The 13,928-nt window shown below is 38.2% G+C and overlaps 2 protein-coding genes and 1 pseudogene across 2 annotated transcripts in view; 2 read left to right on the top strand and 1 right to left on the bottom strand.

The window, feature by feature from the left end:
• The window catches only part of LOC136252444 (protein NLRC3-like), a 15,158-nt gene extending 14,221 nt beyond the window's left edge, over positions 1-937 (top strand). The window contains exon 5 of the mRNA XM_066044872.1: positions 764-937. The gene's annotated coding sequence lies outside the window, so the exon portion shown is untranslated. The remainder of the gene's footprint in view (positions 1-763) is intronic.
• The window catches only part of LOC136252448 (protein mono-ADP-ribosyltransferase PARP3-like), an 11,421-nt pseudogene extending 400 nt beyond the window's left edge, over positions 1-11,021 (bottom strand).
• Positions 10,863-13,928, top strand: part of LOC136252443 (protein NLRC3-like) — a 17,995-nt gene continuing 14,929 nt past the window's right edge. Inside the window, exons 1-2 of the mRNA XM_066044870.1 lie at positions 10,863-10,932; positions 11,004-11,288. Coding sequence (XP_065900942.1) covers positions 10,905-10,932; positions 11,004-11,288 — 313 coding nt within the window. The 5' untranslated portion in view covers positions 10,863-10,904. The remainder of the gene's footprint in view (positions 10,933-11,003; positions 11,289-13,928) is intronic.

Raw genomic sequence — 13,928 nt, 5'->3', positions numbered from 1 at the left:
TGTTTCACTATTATTTTATCACAAGATTAATTTTAAATAGCCACATGTAGTAATTAGAACTGTATTACTTAACACTTAAACCTACAAAACTTCACAAAACACATGCACCTTGTCCACACAGGGCAACTAAATGGCTAGTGGTGTTTATCAAACCGTAACTTGTTCACTGAAGGTCATTATGGCTAGCAATTTACATTCACAGAAAGCTGGCATCATTAACAACAAACAATGAACAATATTTACTGATCATTGTTTCTTCCCTTATGTACGGTGTGTTGTTTAAACACGATGGTACAACTAATTCACGATGTGTTTTAAAGAAGGAAGATATAGTTGCCGGCTCATGCTTGAAACTCAATCATTTTCTATTATTCTCAAAACTATTATAGGGAGAGATGGACAATAGTTTATCAAAGGGGGTGAGTACCCTGAGTATGTCATGCTAACCTGGGATATAGTACTGTATGATAAATGTGACCCGCTGAGTGAAAACTGGCTGTTTTTGCAAAATTCTATTTTACTATAAAATTGTATTGAAAAACTGGGTAAAAGTACAAGCGCTACAGAAAAATTTTACACACATTTCAATTGCTTTGTTATGTACCAAAACAAAGCTCAAATCAATAAATCATATATACCATCAGATTCTCCTGTTCATTGGGAATATGAAAATCTTTGTTTCATGTTTGTATAGTATACAGTATGCGAGTTGTGGGCACTTATTCACTATGTGGTAAAAATAAAGTTTATCATCGTCATTTAGATGCTGAAATGGCCATCTTCTTTGTCCACATGGAGGCGTACACGAAAAACACTATAACTTGATTGATGTGCCAGTTCATGGTGAACAGACTGAGCCAAATTCCATCTTCGTAGCTTGTTTCAGTCGTGAGTTATGGTCGATTAAGTAAGTGCCTATAATTTATTTGCTGTATTGTTGCTTTATAAATCGAGTTTATTCCTGTTCCAACTGTTTATTGCTATAACTCCAAGATTATTCTTCACAAAAGGCTGAAACTTTGGCTGTCCACTCCTTTGTTACCATAGATAACAGAGAAGTAATAAAATGGAATTCGAGGAATGTGTGAAAATGGCCGGGTTTTGCTCAGCGGGTTACAAATTACAAAGCCTTATGCCACTACACACAATGGTCAACTATCAATGAGTCTTACCTATTAATTTAGTAGCTAAACTTCATCTTCAACAAATAGCGTAGCCTACACTGACTCTCCTTGTAAATTAGGTACTCGCTCTGTGAGAAAGAGCTGTGACTGTAGGTTGCCATGGGGATGGGTTTGCCCTGAGGCACAGTGACTTGTTTGTTCTCCAATAAGATGGTTTTATCGTCCTTAGGATCTGTAGGCAAGCAGACACTGAAATAAATCCTTGCATACCTTCAGAGTGTTTGTTTTCAAAAATAAACAAGAGACAATAGATAGCTACAATACATATACAATACTAAACAGAATAGAAACAATTTTTGGTCATAAAAATAACTTTGTGGCTCACACAGCTTACCTGGTTCAGTTTGCCCACGGGCTACAATAGAGTCGTGTCCATCAGGAGGTTTGGTGAGGGTGTGGTTATCCCTGTCAATGTGTTTTTCTCTGCCTAGGGCAACCTCAGCCAGAAACATCACCCCAATTGAGTCATTAGTCGTACCAACTGTAATTACATCATATTACAACACTATACACAATACACAAGTGTGAATGTATATCTTATCAAACTAAGAGATTCCTTACAAGTTGGTGACTCTTGCACAGTAAATTATTAGAAATTTAATGTGACACACTTAACATCACATAGCTACTTACCATAACCAGCTAATTTACTGTTCTCAGATGCAAAGTAAATTCCTTTGCCAACACGACCCCCAGAATGTGGCATGATGCGTAGACCACTCTTCAAAATGGCTGCCACCACAGCAACATTGGTGCCATGCCACAACAACCGTCGGTTCACCAGATGATCATGAGATGCAAACCTTGTGTTCTACACAGAATTATCCGTATTGTCAATGGTGTGCAGTAATTGGAATATCATATCGCTCCATTTCTGTCCACTTCCCATGCATCCAACAGTTGTATCTTCCGCCATGTTTTGTCCTCCGTGGCCTTGATATAGTTCTCTATGATCTGTTGAGAGGAAAATGATAGACACTTTGTACTGTGATATGTGCTACCCGGAGCACACAATTGCTGTTCATGTTCTCCTCTGATACATATAACAAACACAAGTTACTGTTACATTGATAATCAGATCAGTATAACCCTATCTATCAGCTGCTGCTTTTGTACATAATATTCCAATGGGCAAAACAGTAAAAGATATACTTCTTTTTTAAACTTGTAATGGAGCCAAACCACAAGCTTCACACCTTAATTGTCATTTCTCTAATAAACTGAAAAGCATTATCTTGTTCTCTGAGGTATTAGCTCAATGTGAACATACTATATTAAACATGTTCCTTTGATAAATATAGTTCCTTTGATAATCAAATTCTAATAATTCTCATTGAATAGAAAAGTGGACTTTATCATCAGATTAGCTACATTACCTACCGTACGAGTTGGTCGATGACAACGGTGCACAGTGTTGTCCTGCCATGCTTGTGTGTGTGGATTGTGCCAGCCGTGATCAGGTCGTACTTTGCCAATCTGGACCTCAGATCAGGCTAGGCTACCCGCTGAATTTAAGCATATCAACAAGTGGAGGAAAATAAACTAACAAGTTGTTAATTTAAAAGATTATTGAATATCAGCTATAAAATATTGACAAAATGTCTTGTTGGTGCAACACCACACACGCACATACACACATGTTCGTGCGCACACACATACAGTACACATGTACTCGCACGCGCACGCGCACACACACACTACACACCTTATAATTCTCATCCTTTGTGTCAACATGACTCAATCTAGTTTGTAGTAGTTCATAGTTAATATCCAGGGGGTGTGGCACCTCCTCAAGCTATAATAAACAGCAATACAACACTTAACTGGTCACGTAGTAAATAAACATGAGAAACAGCAACTCAAAAAGCAAAGAAAATCGCTTCACAAAATAAACCATGGTTTATACCTCTTCTTTCTGACTGGCTTCTTGTTGATCCTTTTGCATTGATTGAGCTATTTCAATATCTCCCAACACCTGTGGTGGGGTAATCCCCTTATTATGTAATTAATGATGACATCACTGACCAATAACATGTCAAATTTCTTCCTTAATGTTTCCTCATCATCGATCACTGGGGGAACTTTACGACCAAAGTCATGAGGTACGATGGTATAGAAACGGGAGCTCAGCTCTGAAAGCTTCGCTCTGTTGGTTGATTTATTTGCTAACAATGCTTCAATCTCCTCCAGCACCTAATAACGTTATCAACATCATGTGTACACCACATGTCACCACCTCAAATCCTTTAGCAATTTGTGACTTGCTCAACTTGCCCAGGGGCATCTTCTTTGTGTCTGTGAGTAGAAAACAACAACAAAGGACCAGTCATTAACAACAGTTATTAGGGACTGAGGAACTGTTCATGGTTACACAAAGAAATTGCAGTGAGCATATGTAGTAAGTACGTATGTGTACGTGTAGCGCATATGCATGTGTGTGTGTGTGTCGTGTGTTTGTGTGCATGTGCGCGCATGTGTGTGTACTGCGTAGTGAGAGTGTGTGTGTATGTGTAGCATGTATGCGTGTGCAGTGTGTGAATGCATGTGTATGCATGCGTGCATACGTGCGTGCGTCTGTGTAGTGTGAGTGCAGTGCTTACCCAGCTCCAGTTTCTGCATGGCATTATTGAACATGTCATTATCAAAGATCATCCTAACTAATTCTTGTGTTGGCTTATCTGGTGAACATGCCTTCACCTTCTTAGGAGGAGCATCAGGCTCATCTCCCTTGACAACAGCTCCTGCTTCCTGTGATGTAACATGACATCATCATGAGGTAAACACACAGGAATCTATATAAGCTGGATACAGACACCATCGGGAAATACATATGTTCTAGTGATTCGTGTACTAAATTTATAATGTCCTTATTATAGTAATGATTTGGAGCAAAAACACAAACCCTTCAGTGTGACTCAACAGATTAGCCATGATGATGGCAGAAAGACATAGCAAAACAAACAAAATAACAACAAGCTCAGTGCTGCTTATTAATTAGGTGAATTACTAGTTGGAAACGTGAATAGTGAATTTCGTACTTGTATTTCAGTTACCAGGGGTTACACAATCTAGCCAATCAACTCACATCATCATCATCATCATCATCCATTTCTAACAAGGTGTACTTGCCAGGTGCTGGAACAAAATTGTCTCTGTTCTCCCATTTGTTCTTTGTCTTATCCGTGAATTTCTTCTTGAATTCCTTAGCTGCATCGTCCACACTACGGAAAGGACCCTTCATGGCGTTCTGACCTGTTTCTCCCTTTAGACAAAAGATAATTTATGCTCTTTAATTAGAAATAGACTAGGGGTGCATCAATATGAATTTTAGTTGATATTCCAAAAAGCCGATATATTATCAATCCGATATGGTGCATAGACCTTTTCTCTAACAAGTTACACTCTAAATTTAGTTATAAAGTAACAGTGCTGGAATCTATTCAACAGCCGACATTACATTAACAAATGTTACTAGGATATTACTACAGCACAAGTGCCCATAAATAGATGTCTATGTATATCTGTATCTGCTGATTGTTCACACATGTTACCAATCCGATACCGATATGCAAAAACAAGGCCAATATAGCCGATAACCGATAGCTTATCCGATTATCGGTACACCTCTAAAATAGACTAAATCAATAAATGTAAACTGAACATATAAGAAATCTCTTATAAAACAAGGACACAATAGTAGACACTTCCATAATAAGAACAAAGATTTCAGTCTAACAGGTCTGGGGTCATACTTTAATTCTACAATATAATTACACAAATGGCAACAATTGAGAATTTTAAAATTTGACAACAAACTACCACAATGTGCATCAATCTTTAAAATTTTAACAAAATAAAATCATTACTATTTACACAGTAAATTAGACACATCATAAGTGCTCAATCCCACTAGGAAAGGGTCTACCACTACAGCCTATAGAGGTAATTAAAACTCTGATAAATGCAGAAGAAATCCCAGACACTGTGGCAACTTGATCCTCCAATCTAGGGATGTACCAAAGCCCTTTACACACCCCTAACACAACACACACTTACCACTCGGCCCCATCTGTTCCACACATAATACATCTGGAATGCTCCCTGTAACATTTGGATCAGGTAGTATTTGTTGTTGTTCTGTCCGATGTTAGTTTGGTTGAGCATACAGTCCCAGTCATCAACCACAGTGTAACCATGGGCACCAGGTACCATCTGGTCAACCTGTAGTGGATTATAATATTGTATGTCAAATACTATTAACTTACATAACACATACAAGCACACACATACACATGTATGCACCACGAAACATAGCCTTATCAATCAGTTAAAAAACAAGTCACCCTGTTGAGAGATCAGCTTGAAACAATTACCCTGTAGAGAGATATCAGAAGGCACTAACACACTACTCAGGTTCTAGCAATCTAGAATAAGCAGATCCTGGAACAGGATGTTGAAACGTTGGCCTGGTCTTCCCAATTTATATAATATATATATAATCAGCTGTGCTAGCTAGCTATTATTGTTGCAGTTTCAGGTAGTATGGCTGCTATTCGTGACCGTCTCAGCAAAAACCTGACCAGTTTGCACAAGCATGTGACATGTGTATTGAGAAAATGAAATTTAGAAAAAAAATGTGTACCCTACAAAGAAAAATACATAAGTTTTGATTGGGCCATTACTCAGAGAAGGAATACTCAAACTGATTAAAACTATACACCATCTTATTTGCCTGCTCATGAAGTGTCTGAAAATCTTCATTTCGTTTCTGTAGCCCCAACAGTATGCTAGCCACATGCATTTGTTTATGATGCAGTAAAACGTAAACAAGATCGTCATCAATTCTTCAACTAAACCGTGTTCATACCCACATGCGTAAGTGACTACAGGGCTAAAACTATACATTGAAAATGTATGGTGAACATTTTAAGCCAAATTCCAACGTTGTAGACTAACGCAAATGGAAGTTATGGCTGGGAATGTCAGCGCCTGTAGTTTATTTTCACTAGGGTTGCTGTACAAATTGATTTCCTTGCTCTTCTACTGTCTAGCACTATATTTCAAATACTACTCACCACAATACACTGAAACTTTGGTGATCCATTCCTTGGACACTGTAGATAAAGCTTTAAAAAATGCGAACAAGGTGGGTTTTGGCTTAGACAGTCACATTCAATTATTTTACACACTCACACAATTATACTAACTTTTGGTGTTCGTTTCTTCTGTTCTCCACTCTTCAACTTGGCCACAGCTTTATCATATTCACTACTACTACCAGCTGCCTCTTCTTCCTTATTAGGTTGAGCAGCTGCAGTCTTGCCATCATCAGCTGTTCACACAATAACAAAATGATATAGCACTGTATTTCAGACACCTTAGAATCATGGCTATTAGTGAGGTGTCCTTATTTCAGGGGTCTACACTATTACAAATAGGATCATGGACAAGTGTCCTTATTATCAAGGTGTCCTTATTAGTGAGGTGTCCTTATTTCAGGGTGTACACTAATACAAATGGGATTATGGACAAGTGTCATGGTGTCCATTTTGAAGCTTCAACAAATACAATAAAAAATTATACAGTACTACCGTACTGTATATTAGGGAACATGGAGGTTTGTGTTTTTCTGGCCAAAAATATCACTCAAAAACAATACCTTCCTAGTACCTTGGCAGTATTGGTTAGGCATAACCAAGCCTGAAAGTGTCTTCAGTACGACCCAAAATGCTTCCAATAAGTTGGTAAAAATTCTAAAACTTTTTTTTTATTTACTGGAATTTTCTGCTGACTGACTGAACATGACCTACGTACTGATGCCTTCAGACAAGCGTAACTTGATAACGGCTAAGACTATGAGCTTGATTTTTTCACTGTTCAACATCGCTTCAGTCCAACTGGTGCCATTTGGCATACCATAGTATGTACAATGCATGCTTCATGGACTTACCAGTGTCCTCAAGTGCACCGATACAAGTTTTAGCTGATATTCCGATAACCGATACAAAATAATATTATCAAGCCAATAAACAAAGCCAATCTGATATGCAGCATGGACATTTTCTCTAACAATTTGCACTCTAAATTTAGTTAATAAGTGACAGCATGGGACTGTGACATTACATAAACAGGCGTTGCTAGGATATTACTAGAGCACGAGTGCCCATAAAGAGCTGTATATGCATATATATATTAGGGCTGAGCGATACTGCCATTTTAGTATCATGATCGATACTAATGCCACTATTCACGATACTTACAAATAAGTCTGGTGCTCCATAGTGGATTGCTCAGCATTCCTTCAGGAAGTCCTTATAGGTGATAGCAAACTAGCCTGTTTACAGTAACAGTTATTGCACCACGGTTATGTTATGGTGTTCATACTTCTCTGCAGGGGTAACAAGGTTATCACTTACAAGGAGTACTGCATAACAAATGGATTTTAATGACAGTAATGCACAGGCGAGGTACCACGATAGTTAATAATGAAATATTGCAATATCAAAATTTCAAAATATCGTGATATATTGCTAAAAAGATAATATCACTCAGCCCTAATATATACCACATTAGCGTGGGCATTCAAAGGTGCCACTCAGGGTTAAACTCACATATTCACCGGGCAATATCTAGATATTACCCGGGAAATATCATGGGAATGCAGTTTGCTCATGGCTTTGATGCCCAACCAGTTCAAAGATACCTGTACGAAACGCTTTGACTCATTTTATTGAGCAACACGGAGTATTTCATTGTGAGTTTTAGTTTACACATTAGGCAAGGCTCAGTGTAGTTCCAAAGTTTATATGATTTGACAATAACTAAACTACATTCTAAGACAAATGATCTGTAAAACAATTGCTTGGACAATGCGTGAATGCCTATTTCTACCCACTGCGTGGGGGACATGTCAGCCATTGAGCAGACCACGAAACAAGAAGAATATGACAACTAGGTGAGTAGCTTATAGTCCTAAGTACTTAACTTATGTCTTACTGCCACAATAGCAAAGGTTTAATGTAGTATTAAAACTTTACACTCCAAAAATCGATATCACACAATCGAAAGTTTCTGAAACATAATGACATAGGAATAATGTTCTGAGAGCTATTTGTCCATGTAATTGAAACAACAATCGATCATCAGATGCTAGTGTATAAAATAAATGGGGTGAATGATCTGTAGTTCTTTCACCTATCAGGTGAGTGTGCCCTGAGTAGTATATATCACTTATACCACAACTGTGTCGGGATTTTGCTGATATATACACCTAAGTTACCCCTCAGGCCTGTGGCCCCTCGGTATTCGGGTGTATATATCAGTAAAATTCCTCACAGCCTTGGTATAACTATTACCTGTATCTGCTGCTTGTTTACACGTCTTACCGATCCAATACCGATATCCAAAAACAAAGCCGATACAGCCGAACACCTCTACTTCTTTGTGTCCCATTCATCTTTGCTGACAATACAAGGTGTCAATTTGTGGTAGTACCACATGATGACTTCCCTAAGTATGTTTGTAAGGGGAATCATCCGAGTTTTACGTAGTGACTGGATTGATTGCAGAGGTCCTTCTCGTAGTGTCCTTCGGTTGTAACACTGTGTAATGGGCTGAAAACAGGTGAAAATGAAGCATAGTGCATATGGCCACTTCGCTATTCAGTAACTGATAGCTAGAGCACACGTTCAGACGAAAACAGTAACTCTGCAGGCACCATTCTTTCTTTTGATGAGGTATGTACAGGTTTACCAGCCATAATTATAAGTAAACAAACATGTATAAGAAAAAAGATTCTGAATTTAAGTTTGGTTAGGGATCATAGAAAAAGGTAGGGAAACAAGGGAGGTCACCTACAACTGCAGATATACTATGGCGACCTCCACTAGTATATCTGCAGGTGTAAGCAACCTCCCTTGTTTCCCTACTTTTTTCTATAATCCCTAATTTTAAACTTTTCCTTATAGCGTAAATCGCCTATTATTAAATGGTACATATTATCGAACTTAACACACTAGACAAGCTACTCAACATACCAAAACCAATAAACACTAACTAATTATAAAGACTTTTTGAGCTGTATGGACCACCAATACAACATTTACAACAGTTTTCTTCAGTGGTTTCTATTGGTAAAGGGCCCCAGAGGCTCTGATGGATATGCGGTAGCACAAAGCGAGCAAAATTACAATTATTTTAACAAACGTCTATAACTTCTCACCACAACAACGCACGTACTTTCAGTTTGGGTCATTCAATAGAGGAGTCTTTTGTTCTCCCTGAGTACCAAGTTTTAAGTAAATCAAACCAGCAGGCCTCAAGGTATGAGCAAAACGGTAGCGCCTATAACAACCATGGTTTCAGTGTAACTTGAATAACTCGTGAACGGCGTATTCAATCTCCGTAAAATTTCTGTCACAGATTGTTATCCGGTAGTTGGATATCCCATAGAAACCTCAAAGTGACAGGGTAATTCCCTAGTATGTTATTCATTAAAATGTGCGAATTGTTCGAAAATTGGTCATTGAGTGAAGTACAGCTGTTCGATAATACATACCAGTGTTTGAGGAGTGGTAAATGATAGGCTCTACTGTTTCGTACATAACTCGCAATGTGTTGGTGTGATTTACTTACAACTTGGTATTCAGAGAGACCAAAGGCTGCTAAGTTGAATAGTCCAAATTGGAAGTCTGTGTTGTTGTGGTGAGGAATTATAAGTGATTATTGAAATGTGTTTGATAAATGGTGACTTACGCTACTTGTGTTATTAGCTTTTATCTCCACCCAAGTCGGCCATTCCTTTCCAACAGATATATCAATTTTTTTTGTAACATATTGGCTGAAAGCAGATGTTACACATTTTAAGCTAGAAACTAGCTAAGAATGTTGCATTTTTGAGTCACATGAGCTACCTAATACCTAGTTAATTAATTTTAAAAATCTGCCTGTCCACTAATATTGGGATGATAAACTAATAAACAAGTTTGTGCGTTCACAGCATTACAGTACAATAGAATGGAGAACTGGAAATTGAAGACTTATGAAGTTCTGGTACCAACTTGTGCTACAACCTTTTAGTGAACTAAGGAGAAAAGAAAACCCTTAAACTGCACGGCATCTTGTTGAACACCATACACACTTCACAGAATTCCTTCATGCTATAAGAGTGAATAATTTTATGTTTAACTGCACGTCACAGGCTGGGTACCTGGAAAGTGATAAACTTAAAATTTTAAATGAATTCTGCAGTTACCAAACACAATCAACACAAGCATTCATATCAAATATTCTACATCTTGCTGTAGTTTATATGTGTTGTTGAATTGTCAGGTCATAACCAAGTATCGACCTGATCACTTGGTGATGTACAATTAGCACCCTTACACACTACACGTGGTTTACACGTTCAACATACTTGAATCCACTTTCGCCTTTTTAGCTGATGGAGGTTGTCCTGAGTCTGTTTCATCGGAGCCCTTCAACGCACCTTCTAGTCTTGATATCAACTCAGCCTTTCTGCCCGTCGTGTCTAAGTTTCGTGCCAGCAGCTCTTTCCGTGTTCCGCCACAGTCATCTTGGCCGGTTCCTTAGCGTCTTGTTTACTAGCATCATCTGTAGATTCCTCATCAGCGACTTGTTTTCTCTTCCTTGTTTTCTCTTCCGGTTTTTATTCCGTGACGTCATTTCGGATAGAGGTCATTATGGTTAACACGTACTAGAATGGCTCAAGTGAGGATCAATGCAAGTGGTCAGTAAGGGCAACCATAGTTAACGCTGCGTAACGCTGACATTTAAACATTATCTCTGTTATCTTTTTAGGGTGTGATCGTCCTGAATTGAGACATCTAGTAAATCACGTGGTACCATCAGTAGCTAACCACTGGTATGACCTAGGACTACAGTTACTGGACCCAAAATATGAAAATGAACTGAACATCATTGAAGCAGCTGATATGAAGAATGACACCAAAACATGTTGTAGGAAAATGTTCAGTAAATGGCTAAACACTGATTTGCTAGCTAGTTGGGATAAAGTGATAGAAGCTCTTACACTTATTGGACTAAACAATGTGGCCAGTAAAATCAAGACTTTGCTAGGACAAAGTGAGTTAGAGACAGAGTTGGGATTGTTACTCTAATAATGTAACTCGTTACCTACCGTATGGCTCCTAATTTTCATAGAATAAAATTTTCGTAATCATTGCAACATTACGAAAATATTTTTTACAAAATTTTAAGATATTTCGGTAGCCACACGAGGCGACACGTGAGCAGAATGAAGAGCCTTTACCATTATTTTAAGCGTGATTCAGTGTTACCTTCTCCGACTGGACCATTGTCGAAAGAAGTGCCAGCTACTGCCATTACTGCAGCTAATAATAGCGACCTCGGACCAATTTTAATTATTGCATATTTTGAATTTTTTACATTACAGGTGTGTAAAAAAATTATTGAGGGTACCAGATCTGAAAACAGAAATATCAATATCTTATTCCATTGTCTTTTTATGGCTAGTAATGTCTGACAGTGTAAGGGTTTTTTTGTACACAGTTTCTCCATAGGGAAAATGGCACCACTACTGGCACCAAATTTTCTACAACTCATAACTTCAGTAAACGTGAGAATTTTTCCACCAAATTTGGACCCAATAATGTAAACATGTATAGAAACAAATTGCACACTTAACTAGCCACACCCATGTTTGGTTTCACAGGAATTCGTCAAATTCATAACTAGAACACACTAAAATCACATACACTATATACAAAAACAAAGATAAAAAGCTTAATCCACAAATTCCAAGTCACCTTGTTTAATGTCCAAAAGCAAGTTTAATGATAGAACTTGGTTTTCATTGTCATATTGGACATTATACCAGTCAGGGACAACATCTAGAATCATTCCAGAGTACCATTGCTCTTCTCCATCAACCATCCATCTGTGCTTAATTCTTTGGCTGATTAGTCCTTCTTGGTCTTTACTAGGTGGCAAAAAAAGTTTGTGCAGGTTGCTGCAAACTTCTTCTACAGACAGCTTTTTAAAATTCTTCGAGAGGTGGAATATACTTTTATCTGCAGAGCATTGCTCCAAAACTTTCTGTCTGAAATCCAATTGAACTTTCAAAGCATGCAACTTGCTAGTTTTCGATTTTGTTTTGCAAGACCATCCACTACATGTTGTTCATTCTGCCATAACCCAAACTTCATGACTGCCTTAGTAAGGTTTTCTTTCTCTCGTACCTTCTTTTCTCGCAAACGAAGCAAAGAAGCCTGTATTGCCTGTAGAAGTTTAGCACGGTCTTCAATCAGCTTCTTTCTCCGAACTTGATACTGTTGCTTTAACCCGGATGAACTACTTCTTGCTTTGTGTAGCAACTCACAGCGCTCAGCAGGAGATTTATCATTCAACCAACTAGCAGTTTTGTTGTTGCAGAACAAGATCAAAGCTTCAAGTGATAAAATGGATGCATTTGGTTTTTCCCTGAGGAAGCGATCCAGCTGAGCAAAATCCCTCTCACTGATAGTGTTGGTCTTCGGAACAGACTTTGTTTCTGCAACCAAAGATACATTTGTAGTATCATATTTCCAGCGTTTCTTGTTCAGTCTGAATACAAGTGATTTAATAGCCGTCAGTGTTAATGGCAATACATCATCAACCATCAATGTGAGCCACAATTCTATGAAAAATTACAGTTAACTCAAAATGCATTTAATTCAAAAACCACTCCTTTAGTAATCGAAGATATTAGTAAGACTGGTAAAATGTGGTTAACAATGCCTTGAGCAGAGATTCCAACTTGCTCACAGTATTCACCAAGGTAAGGCAGTGACAAGGCTATCTCCAACCAACAATTAACACTCAATTCTACACAATAGACACATAATCATAATAATATGACCCCACAACTACAATACTGGCATTCCGCGGCATTCCGCTAAAAATAAGCTACCAAAAACTGACCTAAAACAATCAATATTGAAGCTACTTCACGAGACAAAGTGTTACCTAGACGAACTCTACACTACGCCATATTTAGCTCACCAAAATCAACGTAAAAGAGTGTGTTTCACCTAAAATGTGTCCAGAATCGAACTCAGTACCTTCACTTTGCCCAGGGAAGTCTCAAACGACTCTGAAAACCATCAGCAAATTCACCCGCACTCAAACAAGGTCGGTGCCATAATTGCAATACAAATATCCGTACGAACTTTTTTTTCTACAGAAGGTATGCGGACCTAAAAATGTTCCGTGCTGTTTCTCCAGAAATGCTTAATCCCGGTACACCAAACTTTAGCGCTATAATGCATCGTTATTATAGATTGTTTGCTGAATGAGCGAGAGAATAAGGCTTCCCTGTTTTAAAGATACGAAGAAAACATTGCAGGTAGTGGAAATTTTGGCCAGTCTGAGGTCGCTACTAATAAAGAGGTTATGGAGTGCCTAAAACATTCTGAAGACGAAAAGGGAGTGAAGAAGAGAGGAATCTACCAGAAATACAGCGGAAAGGACAAGGCAAGGATAGGAAATTATGCAGCAGTGAATGGAATGAGTGCAGCAATTCACCATTTTGAAAAAGAATTTCCCGATTTAAAGTACACAACTGTGTGCGAGTGGAAGAATGCTGTAGCTGCCTTAACTCGAAAATCCCACGAAACGGTCACGACGATGGAAGAAAAGAAAAGAGGAAGGCCATCAATGCTTCCAAAAGACATCACTTCACACCTTACCAAGTATATCCATGCC

This window comes from Dysidea avara, chromosome 4 (assembly GCF_963678975.1).
Source record: "Dysidea avara chromosome 4, odDysAvar1.4, whole genome shotgun sequence".
Classification (NCBI taxonomy): Eukaryota; Metazoa; Porifera; class Demospongiae; order Dictyoceratida; family Dysideidae; genus Dysidea; species Dysidea avara.
The sequence above is the reverse complement of the archived record's forward strand: the minus strand, read 5'-3'. Positions and strand labels throughout refer to the sequence as shown.